Consider the following 24,114-nt stretch of genomic DNA (forward strand, 5'->3'; position numbering starts at 1 on the left):
AGTAGAAACAAATGGTTTAAAACTCCAGAGTAAATAAAAGTCGAAGTTTTAAAATTGACAATCAGCAAAACATGTGTTTTAATATGAGGAGGAAAATGGAATTAGGACAAAAGCAATAATCAGTGGATGTGAATAAATAACTCATGTGTGCGTTCGTGAGCATAAACAGCTGAGAGAGAGTGTGTGCGTGTGTGTGTGTGTGTGTTTGTGTGCAAGAGAGAGAAAAGAAGATGAATCACCTCATATTGGGGGCTGTGTTCTGGGTCACAGGGGAGAGTGGGGGGACAGATGGCAGGCTAGCGCTGGCTGGATCCTGGCCGCCTGCTGCAGGGAGAAACCAAAGAACTCTGTTATTAGTCTGGATGCTGGACAAGAATGGGGCGCACACGCGCAAAACACACACACACACGAGCACACACACACAGCGATACATTATTCAGCCTGGGTCGCACCATAAACCTGTGTGGAAACATGCCTCTTATGAAATAATACAATGGTCTCCATTCAAATGTATGGAATGGGGGAATTTATGGTCAAAGAGGGCAAGTGGGGGTACAAGTATAATTTTACGGTTAGATAGTGGATGATGTACTCCAAGCACAATACGTCTTCCTTATCAATTTACATTTCATTGGTTTCCATGATGAAAACCCCAATGGGAACATGAACCGAGCTCAAACACTGAGTAAAAAAAAATATAAATGGCAGTATGTTACACCTGTGTTGGAATGTGAGATATTATTATTGTTTTTCCTCATTAAGTCATTACATAGCAACTCAACCCCCTGGGCCGCTTTTTGTGACGGTTTCATTATACAGCTAAAAGGTGCTTTACGACTCCATTCTTGGGACAGAGGCACACGAGGTACAAAGTCCGCACGTGATTGATCTGGCAGTAAATTCACTTCCCCGTGGCTCATAAATAAGCTAATGCCCAGCTGAATATGGAGGAGGGGGATTCCTCTGGTGTTTCGGCGGGCTTGTTTTTCCAGCCAGGACGGTCTCCGGGCAGGGATAACTCTTCAGGAATGACAGACGGTGTAATGTGCGCTGGAATGTGTGCGCATGTAAGGTGCTAAAAAGCGCCATGTGGGCCTGGTGAGAGTATCACTCTCGAACTGAAGTAGCTCCTTCAAACAAAGAGGAGTAAATGAACGTCTCCATTAATCCTCCCACTGCCCCACTAAAACACACACACACACACACACACACACACACACGCTCACAAAGCATATTTACTCAGCACCACTCAACTGACTCCAAGTATCACATGGATACAGCTCAAGTCCCACTCCCCCAATCTGATTCTACAGTAAATGTCCTAAAACACACATAACTCTTAAACGCACAGGCTCCATAAAGAAGGAAAACATCTTCTCACACACCTACGCGGATTTATTGTCACTTCAGAATTATAAAATAAAAACAGAGTTAGTTTTAATAAACTATAAAAAAAAAAAATGGGTTTGACCATCAATGAAGACCTAGATGCCAAAATATACTTTATCTATAGATATTTTCAATATATGCATTTTTTTTCTTTTGGGAAAGAATGACAATAACTTCCAAAACTATGATAAATGCGCTTGCGTTCCTCTAATGTTTCACGCTGTCCTCTACAGTCTTGGGTAACTGGATTACATTGCAAAACACAATATTATTCTCTCAGACACACTGAAGGGTGCAATCTCTAAATAAATATTGCCCTTTTCTTAGCAGGCTAGCTGCCCTTCCAGTCTGTAAGAGTGTGTGTGTGTGTGTGTCTGCGTGCTCACCGGCTGCAGAGTCTGCGGAGGCGTTCTGGGAGGAGTCACCAGAAGACACCACGGCGACGCCGTCCATAGGTGTCCCGCCGGACACGGAGGCAGCGGTGGCTGCCAGGGCGGGGGTGCCGGGGGGTGGCATCATGCCCGGTTTCTTGGGCGCGACGACGACGCTTCTGTGGAAAGAGGAGGCAAATTATTCACTTATTGTTGCCCTGACACAACCATTGTTGTGAAAACGCTGATGGTGCCAATTCGCGGCAAACCTCAGAAGACTCATCTGAGGCGCAGTGTGGCTGCAACAACGGTGACCGTCATCAATCCGTCAGACTGGGAGCAAATGGTCACATTCATCCAGCCACACAAACGGGGCAACTGTCTTTCGTCCAGATCATTATGCCAATAGTTTAATACATAGGTCTACAACAGGGGGTCTGCGCCCCCCAGGAAGTCTGCGGAGGTACTACAAAATCTTTGGTTGATTAGACATTTTTCATGTATTTTTTAAAATTTTCCATCACAAATTTGAATTTCTTTAAAAGCACATTAACATGAATTCAACATATTTTAGTGAAGAGATAAAAGGAGCCAATCCCGCCACATACTACACTGACTGTCAGTTTCGCCACAATTGGCTGAGAGTTTATTCAGTCCCCAGGTAAAATCCAAGAAGCACGCTGCAATATTAGCAGAAGAGAAGCTAACGGTGCAGCTGTCCTTATTACATTTATGTTTAAAGTTAAAACTTGAACCTGTCATTTATTTTCTTTATCTGTCAATACGCCAGTTACGTATATTATATATTCTGAACGCAACATGAGAATAAAAATATATATTTATAAATAGCACTAGGCTGAGTTTAATATATATTAATGTTTTTCACAGTATATCGAATTTCTCTTTCCATTTCTACATAAATCATTCCAAAGTGATTTATTTAAACTTCATGTAAAGCACATACATAATCCAACCAGATGGTGGAAATTTCATTTAGCTATAATTATTATAATTCTTATAATAGCACACCTTGCGGTTTCAAGTAAAAAGATTACAGACTGAAAATATTACAGAAAAATATGCCCTCGTTGAGCAGAAATCAGTATCCAAACAAACAATTATTCTACAGTCCAAGATCAACGCTGGCATTTAAAGTCGCACGCGGTCGTGCTCTCTGAAGCTCATTATTTATCTGTTAAGAATAACCACAGCTAGATTCAATTCGAGCAGTGTTTATCTTGGTAAAAATAATGCTGCCTCTTGAGAGCTCACCCCTTGTAAAGTAACAGGAAGTGTCTCTCGCAGCGATGCGGTACGAGTGAGTGGAGCTCAATTCCCATCCGGCGAACAGCAGATGGGAGGAGAGCAGCATGCAGATAAGCTGTCAGTTTAGACCAGGGCTCTGACAGACCACTGGTCATATCAAAGAGAGCCTGGCCCCGCTTATCAGTGCTGACACAGGGGAAGCAGGCTCTAATCACTGGCTACTGCTCCCTCTCAGAAACACAAACCAATGCCGGCTTAGCCAGATATGTGGGAATACATCAAATGAACAATATGAATATACAAAGAGGAGAGCGAACGTACATTCCTGCATGTTCCCAGAGCCGGTGTGTATCCTTGTGCATGTGCGCACACACACACACACACACACGGATAGCTGGATTTGGCTCCCTGTGGTGCAGACAGATACCTGGCTACAGTATCAAAGGCTGCGCTCAGTTGATTTAAGGCAGCTGATCACATCTATTAAAAGTTGCTGTGAATGTTAAGGCGTGACAGCTGAGCTTTTTGCTTCCAGTGAAAATAATAGAGCTTCACCAGACCGGCTTGACAGCAGCCGTTTAAAAGACGCAAAAAAAAACGAGAGTGTTCACAAAAACCCGAAGGAGTGACACGACTTAATGAAATCAGCAGTGATAGCGGGGGAGGCGTGTGGAGATAAACGTATCTGGTGACTTATTTTTTTTTCTCCCTCTGTTCAGATAGGGAGTGGACTGGTATCAGAGGAGCAAGGGCGGCGCTGACAAGAAGCACCCCGGGTGTCAACAGCAGAAGACGGGACGGACGGAGACGAAGAAGGCCCCCTGAAGCAAGTGCTGCGTGTCTGGAAATATTTGAATACGTGTGTACGAGCATACAAATAAATGCGCGAGGGGCACACGCGGGTGCGAGGGAGTCCGCCGGTGAACATGTCCACGTATGTGTTTGGCCTTCCATCTGTTCCGCGGCAAAGGCCCAGTGAATTATTCAGCAGGTCATTAGCCACACTTATCATGAGTGAGCCGCCCCGGCCGATTAATCAGCCGTCAGCGGCCCCACTCAACCCGCAAACAGGAGCCCAGGGCAGAGAAAGAAGAGCGAGAGTGTGTGTGTGTGTGTGTGTGTGGGTGTGTGTGGGTGTGTGTTTTGGGCTGCAGCTGAATTATTTAAAGGCTTTAACCTGCAGTGGATAAGTGCGGTAAACACAGTGTTTCCAGTAATCTCTGCTATTTCAGGTAAAACAAGCGTGAGAATGAAATGTCTGCGGCGCGCGAGCATAAAAATACCACTCTACTCTACGGTGTTTACCTCACATAGACTGGAAGGAGGAGCGAGCGCGGCACACCCCAGCACAGCTTTGATCTACTTTTTCACCCCGTTCAATTATGTTTAATTATATATCATACCCACTAAACATGCACACGCGGATTAGCAAACTACTTTCAAATCAACGGGAATAGAGTCATCCAACGCGCATTGAGTCCAGTCGGGCTCCGAGGGCGACGGATTTATGAGTTGAGAAACTGAGACCTAAGTGACCAAAGAAAAAAAAAATAAAAAAAAAAAAAAACTACCGGAAAACATGTTCAGAAATTGTACACCGTATGTGGGCACACATGTTGGAAACGATTTGGTCGGGTGTGATTTATATGGAACGAGAGGTGGCCAGAAAACATTGAGAATGTTGCAATCTGGTCTGAGGAAGGAGTGGGAAAAAAATGACTCTTTAGTTTTGACTTTAGTTTGTTTGGTTTGCACGGGACTGGACAAGTAAGTTTTAGCCACTGCAGAAGCAAAGAGGTACCTCCAGTAGGGATCCTCCAGCAGAAACCCTCACACCTCTGATATCAACAATAGCGAGAAGACAGTGAAGCCGTTTTTGTCTCTGGACATATTTGGTGTTTACCTGTTATGAATATTTCTTGTCAATAAGATGAAAGTAGAACAGGATCTATTTCTAATATAATATACGGAAAATGTGCAGTACTACCCAGTTGTAGCCACACTTGCAGTATTATTGTACCTTACCAGACTACATGTCAGAACATGGGTCTTCAACAAGGGGTCCGCAACCCCTAGGGAGTCTTTGGTTGATTAGACATTTGTCATAAATTTTTTTTTTTTATTTTCCCCCCAAAATTTAAATTTGTTTAAATGGATATTTACGTGAATCCAACATATTTTATTAAAGGATAAATGGACGTAGAAGACATTATCTTTCAGTAGCAGTTCACTCGTTCAGCGATACAGGAGCAGTGTCATTTCACACAGAGCCCCACGCTATCTGAGACCTGTCAATCTAAGCCTCCTGTACAATGTAGGCCCCGCCCCTATCCCTGCTGAGCCAATCACGAGGCCACATATTACACTCTGCAAGGTTCCCCGCTATTGGCCGAGAGCTTATTCAGTCCCCAGGAGAAATCCCAGACGCACGCTGAAAAAATTAGCAGAAGAGAAGCTAACAGTGCAGCTCGGCCAAATACTGAGGCCAAAATGTTTTGGTGATTTACTGACCAACCTACATTTAGCTATGTTTAAAGGTAAAGGTATGTGTGTTTATGGCAGTTGCACGGCCAAACTCCTGTTGCACATGTTTGAAATTTGAACCTATGTACTTAATAGCTTAATATTGAATGCACAATGATAATAATGTATATGTGTAAACAGCACTAGGCCGAGTTTAATATAAAACACATGTAGTAGGCAGGGGGTCCCTAATTAATCTCTCCATCAGTGTGGGGGTCCTTGGCCTGAAAAATGTCGAAGTCCCCCGCGTCTTATTTCCAATTTCCATTTGTTAAACATTCATTTTGGCAATTTGTGACATTTACTTGGACTTGCAGCTCTATTGCTAGAGTGTAATAATATTTGAGGGATTATTACTAGGTAGTTAGTAGTAGTAGATGTTTGGAAAAATATATACCCCATCCATTATTTACTGATCAAACTCTAGTGCCAATCTTCATTAGTAACCAAGTAACTTGCAGGGAACAAATCTGTTGTTGTGATCCGAATGACGCAAAGATGTAAACTTTAAAAGGAGATGAGCTGCCTTATTTACAGTAGGAGTTTACTCCAGGTATCACAACAGGTGGGGTCTCAGTGATAGATTCTTCGGTCAAAATCGCACATTCGTCCTCTCTCCTTCAAGTCTGGGTTGCGCTTCCGACACGCGCGCCGCCAGCGGGGCGTTAATAACGTTTCACCACCGACGCAACTCATCTGTACATCGGCCCTCGCATGCATGCAGAGTCTGCTACGAGGAATGCAAACAACTGCACTATGTATATCCAACTGTCTAACACGCAGACGCACATTCTGCTGCTGAACCATGCAGTCTAAATCACAGACTTGTACAATGACACTGTTTAGCTCTGGTTAGTGTCAGCAAATATTTGCAGACTGGCTGTCATAACAGGGGCATGGCTGAAAAATGCATGGGAGAAATCCAGCAGGTCTCCTCGAGTAAATAAATCAGTAAGGATACTTCACCCCTCTGACCCGCCCCCAGTTTTTATCTGGGAGATCCCTGCTTTTTTCATGCACCGGACTCATAAATCCAACCCCCTCCGGGCAAGCGGAAAGTTGTCGTGTTTTGGCAGGAGATGTCAGTTCAGAATGTCAGCTCTGGTTTGCACTGGTGTCACTGGGACAATTTGTGGTGGGTGGGAGATGAGCGGCGATGGAGGCTTTTACAACAAGATAATAAACACCATATCTACATGTGTCATGAGGTAATTGGCAAGCGTGGAGGCGGCGGGGCGATAAAAAGCAAAGTGAAGTGTGGAAAATATATAGGCTCACGGCCTGCAGAAATAAGTTGCGGGGAAGCTCGGCAGGAACGGCGCGCGCCTGTTAAGTGCTGTCAATCAGTTTCACTCCCAATTTTTTTTGGGAAACGATAGTAAAACCTTTGGTGTTGAAACTCCTCAAAAGTGGTGTTTTTTTTTTAATCATTGCGATTTTTGTTGTTATCAAATGATGGACCACATTTTTGAAATGATTCAGAATCAATTCACTATTCACTTCTATTCCAGTAATCCTTGTTAAACATGATAAACAAACTCTTATCTATGGACTCCCACAGCCTTATCTTCTTGTAAGTCATTCAAGCATTTAGAGTTTAGATTCTCTGAATATGTGAACTGTGATGAAATCTCATTTAATATATGCACTAGGGGTGGGAAAATAATATCGATATTGCAATATACCGCGATATTTTTTCTTCCAATACAATATAAATTTTGAATGTCTTAATATCGATTGAAAGAGGAAAAGGCATGTTTTGGGCCGATCGTGAACAACCTCATCACCTCCACCACCACTTTTTCTGTGCAAATAAATTGGAAAAAGATAATTTTGATTAATATTGTTAAACATGTATATATATACACATGTACATACCATGAGTATTTCAAGCTGCATTTAAAAATTCATAAAATCATCAATCATAATATTGCAATAACGTATCGTATCGTGACTCAAATATCGTGATAAGTATCGTATCGTGAAGTCCTACGCCTGATATGCACTAATGGTGTATTTGTTGAATGACAATAAAACAAGTTTAAGTCCAAGGTAAAAGCTTTTACAAGGCATTTGTGGACGACTGTAAACTGTCTCCTCTATTTCAGCGAGATTCAGTTATTAAAACGCAGGCGAGGTGAAAATCCTCTGAGCAGCTTTCATCTCTATCTCAAAAGGTAGCCGGGGTACAGATTTTACCCCCTGAGCCCACCGCCGCGCAGCTTGAACGCTGAGGCTCCCACAGGCAGCGAGCGAGCTGTTAGTCTACGTTCTCCAGCTCTCCTGACGTCCCTCGCTTCCTACCGAGTGTGCTCAGTGGACAGGAGCCAGTCTAATCCCCCTGATATGAGGAGCGCCCTGAGACCTGACAAAGCATTCCTCAGATAAAGACACGCGATCACAGAGATGCCGTGGAATTCCCACAGTTGGGGGTCGGCAGGCTGAGAGCGAGAGAAAAATGTCGAAATGTTTTCTTCAATACATGAGAACTTTGACTCGACACCCTTCCCCATGGAGTCTTCCTTCCCACCCTCCCCCCCGTCTCCCATCCTTCTCCTTCTTCCTCTTTTACCCTCGACCCCCCCTCCCTCCCTCCGCCGTTTGTAAATGTCTGTCTGAGAACCAGCGTTCTAAATGCAAACCAGACCAGAAACCATCCTCTATCACCTGGGCCCGTCTGTGGCTTCAGTACCCCGCTCTGCTTTTGAAGACTTACTCCTGACTGTTCACCTCGCACCCCCAGAGGTAAAACTCTACTGTTCTTACTCCAGAGAAAAAAAGAAAAAAAGGGGGGGGGGGGGCTTCTTCTGAACGTTAAGACAGAGAGAGACACGCCGGACAGATGAAAAAGAAAGTTGTTAAATACCAGTGGCAAGGTGAAAAGTAATAGCTTCCTGTCAGCCTCGTCTTTCTGTGTCTTCATCCCAGACAGGGCTCATGTTTTTATAAAGACAGGTATTTAGGAGGAAGGCGGTTTGCACAGGGAAGAGGACCTGGTGTATCGACAGCTACCAAAAAGAAGGATGGGAGTGGGATGAAAAGAGTCAGAGACGGAGATTCTCCAGTTCAAAAAGGTTACCGTCAGAGTCGTCTTTTTTTTTTTCCCCCCTGTGAGGATACCAAGTTAAAAAGTCTTCAAGGTCTGACTTTCAAATGTCCCCTGCAGTTACGCTGTGATAAATGATATGAAACTATCAACTGTAAAGCTTGTGAATCCCAAGGCTGTGTACCATATGGCCTTTTTTGAGAAACTGACAAAGCTGTCAGGCCTCAACAACAGGGGAATTCTTTTTTCTTTTCTTTTTTTTTTTGCAGACAGTGACAAAGGTGCAAAACCTGCATTAGCTATGGCTAGTATGATAGCATAAGTGTATGTTTGGACTTCACCCCTCACCTATCAAAAGAGCTGAACTGCAGTGAGTCTTTGGCCAAATCGCCCATGTTTCCGACAAACGCTGGTGGCAGCAGACTCGGGTCGACCATGATGTCATCGGCTGGATTGCTCACTAGTCTGCGCAGGATGTCCTTCACATTCTTGCCCTTTGAGTCAGCGGGCAGAGAAGGCCTGACCTCAGACGACAGCGTGGACAGGGCCTCCGAGATGGCGTCGGGGCCGTGAGTCGCGCCAGAGGATGACAGCTCCGCCTCGCTCGCGGCCGTCGAGGCGTGGTCCTCACCGAGGCCGGAGTCGTAGCGCCTGAGGGAGAAGCCGTTCTCCACCTCCGCTCCGGCCGAAACCGCTCCACTGTCTGTGAGGGCGAAGACGGACGCGTGAGCATTAAAGAGCAGAGACGCGCATGTAAAAGCACTAATAGTTGATGAGATGAATAGCGGGGATAAAACGCAGTGTGTTATTTATTAATATTCTATAGTTTGGTACTGTTTGCAGGTATAGATTCGCTTTTAGGGATCGATACGAGAAAAGACTAGAAAACTATGTTTTCTACACCGATCAGCCACAACATTAAAACCACTGAGAGGAGGAGTGAATAACATCTTCTGATAATAAAACGTTCTGTCGATAAACATTTGGATCTTGCATTCTTGTGAATGTTGCTTGCCAGACCGGGCACCCCCACCCCCGCAGCAATGACACTCCCCAGCAGGATGCAGACATACACACAGAAACAGTTTAGGGACAACTCAAAAACCATGAAGAACAGAAGGTCTTCACATGGCCTCCAAATTCACTAGATTCCAAACTGATCAAGTATCCTCCTCCCCCTCAAACCACAGGACCCAAAGACCCCCCCCACTAACAACATCCTGTTACCAGAAACCACAGGACACCCTCAGAAGGCCCATGTCTATTCTCTGATGAGCCACAACTGTTTTGGAGGAAAACATACACAATATTAGGAAGCTGGTCATAATGTTACGCCTGATCGGTATAAATTACAGTATTATCCTTCTACACACGGACACACTTTTCTGAGTTTCTCTGTACCTGTGCTCCTTGCGGACTGGGAGCGTTGAGGGTGTTTCTTGTCATTGTGAGGCTCCAGGATGTCACGGTACTTGGACACCATGAGGACCGAGATGAAGTAAACCACGGCAAGCGCCAAAAACTGGGCCTGCTTACTGTCCTCCTGGAACAAACAACACACACTAAACAATCTGTGCATGCGCGTCTTCTTCAAAAAGCAGCGGAAGCGCGCGCAATACGGTCCAACTCACAATATCTCTGAAGACGACGGCCCTCAGGCGGTTAATGTCCATGTCCTGAAGCAGCCGGTCCAAGTCTCTGACTGGAGACAAGCCACCTGTCACCGCGTCAACAGGACTCTGTATGCACGGGTGAAAAATCACATCATTGACACGTGAGATGTATTATTGTAATCTGCAGGTGAACTGAAAACATATGCATCTTTTTTTCTTTCTTTTTTACACTACTGGAATGTTTATTAATCCACGTGGAATTTGTGGCGTACAGTGAGGTCTAACAGCTTAGGGAAGCCATCCCTCCCGAGATCACGTCCTTAGCATAATGGCTTTTGTATAGAGCCGCTGCATAATAAATGAGTTTTTACACCCGGTTCACGGAAGAGCAACGCGACTTTACTGGAAGTCGCTGTATCAAATCAAAGGGGCAACGACAAAGGGCCCGGTCTAGTGTAACAAATAGCGGCCCGTGTTGTAACATAATAAGATATGAGCTAATGCAATAACACTTGGCTGCTGCCGGTGAACAGGACAAAGGACGTGGCTCCTTTCCAGTTGAAGATGACAAAAGGGGGGAAAAAAATGATTTAATACAAAAGAAAGACCGGTGCAAGAGTGAGAGTGAATTCCTGAGATATTTGGTGGTATTTTGCACACTCACTGGCCACTTTATTAGGTACACATGTTCAATTGCTTATTAACACAAATAGCTAATCATGGCTGCAATTCAATGCATTTAGTCATGTAGAGGAGATAGAGACAACTTGTTCAAACCGAGCATCAGAATGAGGAAGAAAAGGGATTTAAGTGACTTTGGACGTGGTGTGGTTGTTGGTGCCAGACGGCTGGTCTGAGTATTTCAGATACTGCTGATCTACTGGGATTTTCACACACAACCACCTCTAGAGTTTACAGTGAATGGTCCAAAAAAGAGAAAATATCCAGTGAGCGACAGTTATGTGGACAAAAATGTCTTGTTGATGTGAGAGGTCAGAGGAGAATGGGCAGACTGGTTGGAGATGATAGAAAGGCAACAGTAACTAAAATAACCACTGGTTACAACCAAGGAATGCAGAATATCATCTCTAAACGCACAACACGTCCAACCTTGAAGAAGATGAGCTACAGCAGCAGAAGATCACACTGGGCACCACTCTTGTCGGCTAAGAACAGGAAACTGAGACAGGGTCAGAATTTGGCGTAAACAACATGAAAGCATGGATCCATCCTGCCTTGTATCTACGGTTCAGGCTGGTGGTGGTGGTGGTGTAATGGTGTGGGGGCATATTTTAAATGCCACAGCCTGCCTGAGTATTGTTGCTGACCTTTTACCAGCAAGGTGTACCTAATAAAGTGGCCAGCGAGTGTATTTTAGGCGAGACATTTTTCTAAAAGAAGAGAAAGTGCACATAAGATTAAGACGATGGCTGCAGGAGATTATCTTGGATACTTGCCTGTGCGGTTGCAGACTTGGCCGCTCCAAGCATAGTGCTGGGCACGGCTGTGTAGTTTCGTGCAGATGCTTCCACCCCGTGCTTAAACTGGGCTTGCTGGCACTCCAGACAGTTCCTCACCGCCATAGCGCACACTAGGGAGACGCGGAGATCATTATGTGACATCATTAAAACAAAGTCAGTGTCCAAGAAATATGTAAAACAGTAAAATTCCTCAGGGTTTTTGTGAGCCCCGAACGGAACTAAAGAGGAATAAAAAGCAAACAGGCAGCTCGTAAAGTGGGCGACCCACAAAGAGGAGCAGCTGAGAGAGACAAACACAAAGGAGAAAAAGTGAGGCCACGACAAGGTCAGGGCTCTGGCCAACTCTGGCAGCACCGTTCACTCTTCCCTGCTCCACCTCTCCTCCCAAGGTCACGGGGCAGGGATGTGCTCTTGAATCACAGCCCGTGCGTGCGGCTCCCATAACAAATGACACTGCTAGGTGTGCACATGCTGAGTAGGCGGTAAGATACGACCTTCGCCACAAAAAAAATAAATAAATAAAAATAAATAGAAAAATCTTGTGGTCCGGCAACTTTCGGCGGGTTGAAAACTGGCACAGTTTGTAATTTAATGCACTGCTCCTCTTTGGCCGCGGCCCCGCCCTCAACCCCCACCACTCCGCGCTTGACAACTGACAAATGTTAACTCTTGAGGCATTTAGATTACGACGGGGGGAATTATTCCGTCTGGAAATGGGCTCGCTTTTTCCATTAAGACCACTCTTTCATACGACCATTTGTAAAAAAAAAAAAAAAAAGAAGAAGAAGAAAGAGAGAGGGAGAAGGAGAGGGAGGGGGAGGAGACGCTAAAACCTTGTTACAGTTTTCCTAAATCAGATTAGGTGCCAGCAATGGGGAGCGCATACCTCATCAAATATTCATTTCATAACGGCTGCTTTCTAAAACTGAACCTGTGCTCTCGTGGCATCGCTTTCCTGCAATACCGAGGCAGCGGCAATAATATCTGAGAGGAGAAGAAGAAGTGTTCTCTGGATAACAACCTCGCATTTTGACAGCCCTTTTGTTTGCAACCACAACAGGAGAAAAGCAATAACTCAAAACGGACAAAGCAAAGCATGAAGAAATTAGTTGGAACAGAGTCTAAAGTATCCACATATATACACTGTTAATGTGTTTCTAAAAGAGTAAAATAATAATAATAATGATGTAAGAATTTCAATATTTCAGCAATTGTGAGGGTGTCAGAGGAAACTTTAATGGCCTGGAACAAAAGGCAGAAAAACACCCCAAGCTACGGTGCAGTACAGTACAGTACAGTACAGCCAAGGCTGTTACAACAACTCACTATTTCATACAAGCAGCCGTGTTAAAGCGTTGCCAGGCAGAAGGGTTATAATAACAAGATAAGATTGAGAAGCTGTGGGGACAAAAAGGACCACGGGGAGCCGCGACACAGGCTACAATCAGCTGATATGAGGCGCACGGATGAACGGGAAGGGACACAGACGAGCAGAAAGGCAGAAAATGTATTTAAGAAGTGAAGCACGCAGGACGAACAAAGCGAAAAGATTGACAAATAAATAATTGAATGCACCCACCGAGGCGAAGGCACTGTCTGAGGATGCCCCCCGACGACATGTTCTTCTCGGCTTCTATCTCGGTGAAGTTGAGGGAGCTGGCGAAGATGAGAACATCCACGAGGTTGACGAGTCGCTGCAGGAAGGTGACCGAAGCCTCCACAGTCAGGCCTTGGGATGGTTCAATGTTCTCTAGTTCATGCTGGTAGTAAAAAGCCAAACATCATGGAAAATGGTATTAGTTGGAGTTTCTACACTTGGATCTTGGATATTCTACACCAGGGGTCCTCAATAATTAGGGACACTCTACCCAAAGCATGTGTTGTTTTATATTATATTATTACTGGGCCTAGTGCTATTATTACGGTAAATACATATTATTATCATTTTGCATGCAATATTAAGCTATTCAAATAATACACAGGTTCAAATAATATGTTTTTTATTTCAAACATGTGCAACAGTAGGGTGGCTGTGCAACTGCCATAAACATGTATGTATATATATATATATATATATATATATATATATATATATATATGTATATATATATACATAATATATATATATATATATATATATGTATATATATATATATACATATATATATATATACATATATATATATACATACATGTATATATATATATATACATATATATATATATATGTATATATATATAATATAATATATATATATATATATATGTATGTATATATATATATATAAATATACATAATATATGTATGTATATTATATATATATATGTATGTATATATAAATTATATATTATGTATATATATATATATATATATATATATATATATATTTTATATATATATATATGTATATATATTACATATATATATATATATATATATATATATATATATATATATATATACATACATACACACATATGACGTGTGTGTGTGTGTGTGTGTGTGTGTGTGTATCATGCACTGTTAGCTTGTCTTCTGCTAACATTGCACCATGTGTCTGGGATGTTCCTTTACTAAAATATGCTGGATTCATGTTAATGTGTATTTAAAGAAATTCAAATTTGTGGGGGGGGAATTGTGGGTAACAAATTTTAAATATATAGAAATATTGAATAAAATGTCTAATAAACCACCTAGGGATCGCAGACCCCTATGTTCTACAACAGGGTTCTTCAATGTTTTTCAGGCCAAGGACCCAAACTGATGGAGAGATTAAGTAGAGACCCCCTAACTACTATATGTGTTCTATATTAAACTCAGCCTAGTGCTACTTATAAATATGCATTGTTATTATCATTTTGTATACACTATTAAGCTAGCCTTTATCCATTTACTAAAATATGTTGGTTTCATGTTAATGTATCTTTAAAGAAATTCAGATTTGCGGGGGAGGAGATTAAAAAATATCTAAAAAATGTTTAGTCAACCAAAGATTTTGCAACCCCCCCTGCAGTACCTCCACTGACCCATGTCCTTCACTGTATATTTGTAACATGCAAGTATTTGGGAGCTATACTGAAAATATATAAAATTATAAATGTTCACATTCAGTTTTAAAATTAGGTTTAGTGCAGACATAACTAAATGTTACTGAAATGTAATCAAATTGAACATCAACCCATTTCTCAGACGAGGTAATCAGGTCAATGGCAGAAAGAAAAACACAATTTTTTAAACAAAGCAGCACTAGCCGAGGTCAGACAAGACAAAAAAACAAACTAACAACGTTAGGGAGCGGCTAACTGTAGGCTAATGTAATTGGGAAAAGGTCAGTGTGGATGGATAACTTCCTGTGGCCGGAGTCTCACAGCCGCAGACAAAAAAAAAAAGCACAACCATAAAGAAAGAAAAAAAAGAAAATCACAGGCATTAAGGCACTTACAGAGGAGGAGGTGGCAGCAGAGAGGAGAGGTAAAATGCCTCCACAGGCCATGATGAGATTGTCCACCACCTGGGAGATGAGGTGGATGCTGTTGTGGACAAACACGACGTTCTCACTGTTGTTCACAAAGTCCAGAATTGTCTTTGTGGAGTGGCTGAAAAGCAGGAACACAGTGTGAGAACTGAGTGAGAAATGAGTGTACCAAGCACTAAAGCCTGGTAAATCTCTGTAATTCACAGTATATCAGAGAGAAGGCAGTGATGCCTTTATCAACCAGAAATTGTTGATTTGAAGAAGATGACAACAGAGTAGGCAAACTTGCTTTCTTGTCAACAAACCCATTCTCATAACTGTGCCTTAAGCGCACAACCAGCACACAGGGAAGCCTGGCGTTGTCATGGATTCAAACAGATGCTAACCAGCACCTCTATAGTTCTATAACAAATACTTTGCATGTCATTAGTTAAATCCAGGTTTAGAGTTTCTGGCATGTGTATTTTTAATGGATTTCTGGACAGACCACACTGGCTATTTTTCCACATGCTAAGGCGAGTTAATCACCTCCTGTCTCTGACCTCACGGTGGAGAGTGATATTGATCTGCCATCTTGGCAAGAAAGCAACTTTGCATATTTTCCAAAACGTGGAACTACTATGTGTTCTAAAGTTTGGTTTAATCCAGAGATCGTTCTCATACATATATATATATTATTTGTCACTATTTATCTCTAATTGGTAAATCTGGAAATACTTCTCTGCAGACATCTGCATAGAGCCAATGTTCTTCCCATTAACTAATTACAAAGACGTCTACAGGGTTCCCTTAGACACATGTAGGACTTAATTGGCAAAAAGCTCGCGAGATGAAATCTTCTCCCAGCTCCTCAGAGGCTTAAAAAAGTCGACAAATCTTTATTCAATGAATCAATATAATTGCTCGCTAAACCATTAGGTGAAATCAGAGTCAGCGGTTTGTTACCCTACCTCCTCCACATCTGGACATCCGTCTCAATGGAGAAGAGCAAGTCGGTGAGGAGGCGCTGGTGCATGTGGGACCAGCGGAATTCTGGGATACGAAACATGGTGGAGCGAGGAGCAGACGAGCTGCTCTCTCTCGGCTGGCCTGAAGATCCTCCTGCTGCTGCTGCTGCTGCTGCTGCTGCTGCTGCAGCCTGACCTTGGCTTGTTTCCTGTAAAAATACAAAAGGTAAAAGGGTGGCGCAACTTAAACTGTCAATTTTCTCTTATTTTTACATTCTGATTCTATATTATTTTAAAAATGAAAGAAGAAATGCTGCGTACTGTCATAGAGGTCTCCTTTAATTCAAGTCTCTCAGTGTCTAAGGCCACATTGGACACGTCCAGTCTGGCAATTTTGATCTCTTTGGTCTTGCTGGTGGCGTCCACACTCTTGCTGGTGTCAGAGGTGGCAGCGGCAGCCTTGCTACCGTCAGCAGAGAGGGCTTCCTCTCCTGGGGTGCCGCTGGTCTCTGAAGGCTGGCTGAGTGAGGTGGAGTCTGATGCTGCAGCAACCTCCTGGGCTGCAGAGGGTAGTGTGTTATCTGAGTGCTGCTGGTCTGCAGAAGCAGCTTCAGCTGAGGAGGAAGACTTTTCGTCTGCAACCTTTTCTTCAGGTGGTTCCGAGACATTTTGTTCAGGTGTTTCAGTTGGAGAAGCCTGGCTCTCCGAACGAGACTCCTGATCGTCTCCAGCTTCACTTCCTGCACCTTTTTCTTCGTCCTCCTTCGAATCTTTCTCTTCTCCCTTTTTCAACTCCTGCTCTTCCTGGTCATTCTTTTTGCTTTCGTTGTCATCATCTCCAGCAGCAGCAGAAGCATAGGAGGACTCCTCTTGGCTGTCGTCGACATCGCTAGGGTGGATCTGGTCGCTAACAGACGACATGTCGACCAAGTCCTCGTTGAAGACGGAAGCTCCACCTAGCGCGCTGTTGTCCAGACAGGCTGAGGTCTCTGGGGTCTTAACTTCTGGTTCAGAAACCACCGGCACATCTGTGTCTGCTTCATTTAAAGAGTCTTCTGTCATAGATGTCGATGATTCACCTTTGTTGGGTTCGCTCTCAGACTTTTCGTTATCCGTTACAGGTGCTTGCACGTCGTCACTTGAAGGCGTGTCTCTAACCTCATCCTTCTGCTCGTTTGTCACTTCACTTTGTTCCTCTGCATTTGTCGCTTGGACCGCAGCAGCTTCGGTCTCTTTTTCAGCACCTGAACCATCTCTGGAAGCCTCCTCCACCAGCCTCTGTTCTTCTTCTTCTTCGGCCCTAGCCAGGATGTTGGACACCGTGATGGCCGCGGGTCCCCTTTCGTCACCCGTCTCCAGCGGGCTGGAGCTGACGGCCGAACTAGACGCGGAGTCGGGGGATCTTAGAGACATTTCGTCCACCTTAAGTTCAATGACAGTGGAGGGAGCCGTCTCCTCTACGGCCGGCCCGTTCACACTTCCGTCAGCCTCGGAGCTTTGGCTGACGCCAGAGATGGAGCGAATTGGGCCTTGAGATCCCGTAGAGTCCTGATTCTGATACTGACGAAACATGCGGGACAGATTCTCCTTGTGCTGCTCAAAGGTCACCTGCAAACACAAAATACGGCCAAAAAAACTCTTTAGTAAGACCTTGCAAAGAATGAGTTGCCATGCAGTGTCTGCAATCACACATACATCATTTGTATTTTTAAATATATATATGCTTATATGCTGAAATTATACTGTCACACGACCCTGTGACAATAACAGGAAGTAAAAGTAAAGACTGAGGCTGAGACAGGAAGTAATCAGGAAAGAGAGATGAGACAAAGTGCATTGCTTGGGCTTCATTTTATGGTTTCTTTCTTTTAAGCAAAGGTCTTAAACAGGGGGTCCACTGAGGTACTGCAGGGGGGTCGCAAAATCTTTTTTTATATATTTTTTCCCCCACAAATTTAAATGAATATGAATCCAACATATTTTAGTAAATCCAGATCCATCCATATTTTGGGAAATCCACAACAATCTCACATAATAATTTTGTTCATGTCAGGTAGGTTTATGTTTAGGCTTAATATCGGCTTGGCTTAACACTGAATGCAAAATGATGATAATAATGTATATTTTTAAACAGCACTAGGCTGAGTTTAATAAGCTTTAACTATGGACCCCCTGCCTACACATATAGTAGGTATTTGTTTGGGGGTCCTTGGCTTGAAAAACGTTGAAGACATCTGTTTTAAAGTCAACGTGACATTACCAGCACTCGTGTTAACACATTTCCTGTAAATACAAAGCAATAATGCTACCCTTGCCAAAAAACAGTCTGCTCTGATCGTTCATCGTCAACGACCTAAGTAGGAAACACCTATACACGAGACGCAGGGAGCGTGTGTGGGATATGAGTCAGATACTAGTTTGTTGGTGATAAACCACTCTGTTTACACTAGTTTACACTGTCTGCTTTTCAACTAATTCTCTCCATGTTTCACTGCATGCCCCAAGAGCCTGTTTGTAAAGGAAACTTCAAATTACAGAAGTTAGATATTCTCAAAATGCCTATTACTCGTCAGCTTGTTATTACAACGGCTAACCACTGGGACCATTCGTGCCCAACTGCAGCATATTTAAAAACTTTTCCCATCTCCCTCTGCTGCCCACGGCCTATTAGCCTCTATCAGTCTTCTTACCATCTGATACGGGCGGACTAGACTGCTAGTCTATAACGACAATGGTCTGCAGTGGCATTTGAGGAAGAGCCCATCCATGTAAGCAGTCATAGATTAGCAGTAGATACTATTAGTGTGTGTCTCCGAGCTGTGCCGAGTACGTGTCCAGCATCGGCAAATCCTCCCACGCCTAATTTAAGACCCTGCATTAATCACTGGGCCTGGAGGACAGAAAGTCAAAGATGGGTTGGTGGTGGTGGAGGTGGTGGTGGACGGATGGAGGAGGGGGGGGGGAGTGAAACTAGACCCACTTTGCTGCTTTTTCACCTGAGGCTATTTGGACAGAGGGAGAGAGGGAGAGAAGGAAACAAAGCAAATGAGAAAGCCAGAGATGAAACGGAAGGGAAAAAATAAGAAACTGCGAAGGCAGAAGAGAAAGAAAGTGAGTCATTGAGTGGAAGAAAGGAAAGAGGGGGGGAGAGAGAGAAGCTGATTATTTGTAATTAATTAGGCGTTATTGTTCTAAATTAGCCCGCTACACGGGTGCTCATTAATCTTCTGTAGTGGGAAGCAGTGATTGGTAATCCATAGCTGTTTTCTGAGTGCACAGCCTGTTCTAAATGCACCACTGGTCTGTCTCTCCCTCTCTGTTTCCCAGTGATCACACAGCAAGACCTTCTACCCCATTAGTTTGAGCTTAATTTGACATTTAGCATTTTTAGCAATTAAAAGGGCCGCATTCAGAGTGCACCGGCGTGGAAATTATGCGGGGAAAGCGGTGCAGCACATAACGTCATAGATTCAGGATGCAGTCTGTACATTAAGATGATGTATGCTGGCCTTAAATGGGGCTCTGTGAGAGATCCAGTTACCATTAGACAGAGGTAGTATATGTCTCTGTGGTTTTTTAAGAGAGCGTTTAGCCTCGCTACGATATATAGAAACTGCCTTGGGTGGCTAAGACATCAGCGGTGATCTAATCTAATTTCATTCTTCTTCGTGACTCGGCCCGGCCATAGCGGGTTATGGAAAACTGTTATGGTAATGCACGAAAGCACGGTGGGCTTTTCTAATGTGACAGGTAACATGGTATTAACCGGGCGCAGCAAAGCACCGGCCGTGCAGGAGACTTGAAACACGTTGGAAGGGGACAAACGACCATAAACAGAAAGACGTTGGAAAAATCCAACGTGGCAAGTTTGTATTTTTTTTTTTTTTTTATATATATATAAATCGTAACAGTTTGACGGAATGAATTGTCTCAATGAAAAGTAAAACATCCGCTTTCCTGCAGTTAAACAAACCTGGGTGCGTCACACTGCGCTCACATTTCCAAAGCGAGGCAATTTTATATAAACTCAGACGATCCTCCGCTCCCACGACTGTTGCTGTGTGACAGATCCAGGATAAACACCGCAACCTGTTACAGTAGGTGAGGGTCTGGCTGGAGGAGAGCTGATTTTGGGGAGACCCCCACTGTCGCGGGAGCACGGGAGTCCCCATTTAGATCAACGATAGAGCGACCACAAAACAAAGGGGGGAACGGGGAGGGCAGCGCAGCTCTAATCCGATTAGCTAAATGCAATTCCTCCTCCGAAATCAATGTCATCTGCTACTGCAGGTCTGCTCGTGCGGTTTCACTCGCAATGTCTTCATTTTTCAATTTTCTTCGGATCCGGTCACCGCGATGTGCGCGTAGTCTCTCGGCAACGGGGAGGCAAGCGCGTGGAAAGATTCGCCTTGAGGTTAAGATGGACAGAAATCTGATACAAATCGCGGGGTCGCAACCATATGATTATCGTATATTTATAGTTATAATAATTCATTTAAGAAGTTAAACGAATGCACGGAGGCCGGAGCGGCGGAAAAAACCCTCGACGCACGGCTTCTACCTCGCACTGGCTGCTCCCCTTCCTTTCTTTGTCCTCTTGTCAATACATCTATCGTAAACTCGTTGCCAAGAACAACAGCTTGACCGCGCGTTTAATATCTCAATGATCCCAGGAGGCAAAGACCGTGAAGCGAACCTATTTAAATCTAATGTTCCAGATCAGAACGACTAAACTTTGGGGTTTAATTGAAGATTTAAAGCACCTACAGTTCTATACATATAGTATATTTAGTTAAAAATCTACATTCAGCTCTTATTTTTTTCCCCCCTTTGTGATCATATGTCTGACAGGTGTAATAAAGTTAGCCGACAGTGAGAGTGTGAAGGGCACTGGGACCTTCACGCCCCCTTCTCTCTCTCTCTCTCTTTTGGAGATTCTCCTTGTTCCCCAACTGATTTGTGTGCGGAGACGGACGAGGGGCACCTTGGGTGGGGTGTCTGGGCCGAGGGTGGGAGGGCTGTCGTGTCAGCGTGCCCACCTGCGGGAACATCTGTCTGTTCAGAGACACACACTCATTTGCTGATGACTGACGCAAACACGCACAGAGCAACCCGACAGAGCTTTGCCTCAACTTATCCAGAGCTCATTCATTTAATATCGTGAAAGGAAATAAAGTTAAAAGGGAAAACTAAGCCTGTGCCTAAGGAAATGCAAAACAAATGCATTAATTGAACAGGCGGTGTAAGTAGTGTGACTAAGAGGCAACTCTGCACAATAAGACGTGTGAAAACACGTGTTCGGCTCTAGGCGCATCATCCCTGTGCAGAGCACCCTGCATGTCATATTACCATATCAGAAACGAGGCAAACTAAATCAGAGAGTCTTTGTAAAGGGGGGGAAGCGTGCAAATATGTTTCTGTGAATGCATATATGCACTTATGAAGAGGCTCCCCGTGGGACGGTTGTATTTATGAGGCCTTGTTTCTCTGATTGTTCTCGCACAGTCGCGATGAATATTCAATGGGCTCGGCGAGGAGGGCTCGCAGGAGCCCGGGAGAGAAGGAGGGCAACGGGAAAGTGGTGCCTCGCGTTCAGACACAGACACGAGCGCACACAGACACACAATCACGCGCCCGTGCACAGCCCCGAAGCAGCAGCAGTGGGAGGAGAGAGCAACAGTGACAAACAGCTCTGGTGCTACAAAGGTGGCAGGAAATCTATCAAACGGGACAATAAAATTGCAATTGAGTTTCTTTAGCTTTTTTTATAGCAGATGCATGTATCTTGGTGGCTGGAATCGGCTGCAGCTATCCCACGCCCGCAGTCCAAGTGCACGGGTTTATTCACACAGATACTGTATTTGTGGAATTGTGTAACTGAAGAAAACAGCATTAATCTTGTTCAATTACAGGATGAAAAAAAAAAAAAAAAGATGATTACAGCCTGTCATGTACAAGAAAACAAAAAACTTCTGCACAACAGCAGACCAGATATTAGTTATTAGCATTAATCCTGCATGGAAAGTTAGTATTTATAGATATCACAAATCTCTGAATAGTAACACATTTACACTAGTATTGTGTGGCCGAAAACTGAATTTCTGTTTGATATATTTCAATAATGATGTAATAAGTAAAGTAAAGCCATCTACTAATATATTCCTTTTCCCAATTTCACCACCACAAAATACCAAAATAATTCCCCTTCTCATGTTCTTATCTTTGTATCTTCTTGTCCCCTCTGGTCCAGGCGTGTAGAGGCTTCAAAGCCTCCCACATACAACACACACACACACACACACTCCTACTAATTGCCGCCCTCACCAATAGTCTTTCTGTGCCCCCTATTGGAAGCCAGCGCTCACAGCACCTCCCCTCCCCGACGCGACCATGTCTCATATCACAAGCACTTCTTTAACTCAACTTTCAATCTGCCAGGCTTAAAAACCCCCCAGACCACAATCTGACACCAACCTCAATTACTTCACTGCTCTGGAACAGAGCGGCGTAACGTGATATCAACAGTGAATTTTCTAAAGCAGTATTTTGAATTCGGCTTTTGGAATAAAAAGTGCCAGAAGTTTATTTTTAATCGGCGCTACGTGAAAGAAAGAGGCTCTATACATAAATAAAGAGAGGAAGGACTGAGGGGATTGATTCCAACTCGTTTTTGCCGCAACTAGCTTTTACATCATAATCACTGCAGAGCTTAATCTGATGGGCGAGGAGAGGCCGGTTGCTACGCAGGCCTGCGCTGCGAGATGGAGGGGCCAGACGATGATGCGCTTTATGTTCTAATTTGGTGAATTGCATTTTGTCAGATTAAACATATGGTTGACCGAGCTGAGGGCTGTGAATGAAATTTCCTGTCTGTTTGGCAGGAACCAAACCAAAGAAGAGGGTAGCAGCTACGGTGATGCGGTGAATGCTTTGGCTGACAACACTGCAGAGTGTGTGTGTGTGTGTGTGTGTGTGTGTGTGTGTGTGTGTGTGTGTGTGTGTGTGTGTGTGTGTGTGTGAGAGAGAGAGGTAAAAAGACAAAGGGGAAATAAAAACTGATGAAAAAAACAGAAGACTCAAGGAGAAGGTGTTTAACCTGCGAGCGTGTGTTTGTGCGAGCGAGGCGTTGGATATAATGAGCGCTCTGACCTTGGAGTGCGTGATGGACAGGGTGTCCACCCAGACCCGCCAGCCGCCCCACTCGTACTTGATGGCGTGGTAGAGGAGGATGCGGAAGATGGCGAACACCATCTCCGTGATTTTGTGCTCCTCGTTGGTCCGCGGGTTGATGAAGCACAGGGAGAGCATCCACTCCTGCCACACCGAGCACTGCAGCAGGCTCCTGGAACGACAGGGCAGCGGCCGTGAGAAGGCGGAGCGGGGCCCCCGGGATCCCGCCGGCACGTAAAAAAAAAAAAAAAAAACGCTTTTAGATGTTATGAAGCGGGTTGCAATCTCACCTGCGGTTCTCTCGGCTGTTATTGAACAGCTTGATCATGTCGGACAGAAAGAGCCGGCGCACTTCCATGCTCTCGGGGCACGGGGGAGAGTTCTTCAGCAGGGCAGCGATTACCTTCAGAATCTCTGGAACAAAAAAAAAATATATATATATATGTATAGATTCTGTTTTAGACATTTAAAAAAAAAATGTGATTTTTTTTTTTTATATATATTTTTAATAAAAGTTTGGATATGGAGACGTTCTGGACTCTGTTTGGATTAAACCAAAAGCTGAATTTGCACGAATCAACAACTCTGTCCTGGATTGGTCTTAACATGTGCAAATCATTGTGTCGCAACGTATCTGAGCTCCCAGCTGCACACACCTGAAAACCTGCGCCTGCAGTAAGAAAAACTCAACGGAGGAGAATAATAATAATAAAAAAAAAATAAATAAAAAAAAAAAAGTCCCGGCCACTGATCTTTATCGTACTGTAATGGTTTCTGGTATTGTTTCAAAGCAGAGAGCCAGAGTCGCAGGCCCTTCTGGAGGGTTTGGCTT

General features: G+C 43.9%; 1 protein-coding gene across 6 annotated transcripts in view; it reads right to left on the bottom strand.

Moving 5' to 3' along the window:
* Window positions 1–24,114, bottom strand: part of lrba (LPS responsive beige-like anchor protein) — a 185,539-nt gene that overhangs the window by 119,066 nt on the left and 42,359 nt on the right. For 4 of the 6 annotated variants that reach the window (XM_047577878.1, XM_047577881.1, XM_047577882.1 and 1 more), the window contains exons 20-31: window positions 23,573–23,696; window positions 23,262–23,454; window positions 16,434–17,720; window positions 16,116–16,321; window positions 15,133–15,286; window positions 13,269–13,449; window positions 11,666–11,799; window positions 10,227–10,334; window positions 9,997–10,138; window positions 8,944–9,298; window positions 1,776–1,939; window positions 240–324 (exon numbers count right to left, since the gene is read on the bottom strand). In XM_047577878.1, the coding sequence (XP_047433834.1) occupies window positions 240–324; window positions 1,776–1,939; window positions 8,944–9,298; window positions 9,997–10,138; window positions 10,227–10,334; window positions 11,666–11,799; window positions 13,269–13,449; window positions 15,133–15,286; window positions 16,116–16,321; window positions 16,434–17,720; window positions 23,262–23,454; window positions 23,573–23,696 (3,133 nt within the window). The remainder of the gene's footprint in view (window positions 1–239; window positions 325–1,775; window positions 1,940–8,943; window positions 9,299–9,996; window positions 10,139–10,226; window positions 10,335–11,665; window positions 11,800–13,268; window positions 13,450–15,132; window positions 15,287–16,115; window positions 16,322–16,433; window positions 17,721–23,261; window positions 23,455–23,572; window positions 23,697–24,114) is intronic. The other 2 variants (XM_047577879.1, XM_047577880.1) reach the window with 2 other exon arrangements.

The sequence above is a fragment of the Mugil cephalus genome, chromosome 2, assembly GCF_022458985.1.
Source record: "Mugil cephalus isolate CIBA_MC_2020 chromosome 2, CIBA_Mcephalus_1.1, whole genome shotgun sequence".
NCBI lineage: Eukaryota > Metazoa > Chordata > Actinopteri > Mugiliformes > Mugilidae > Mugil > Mugil cephalus.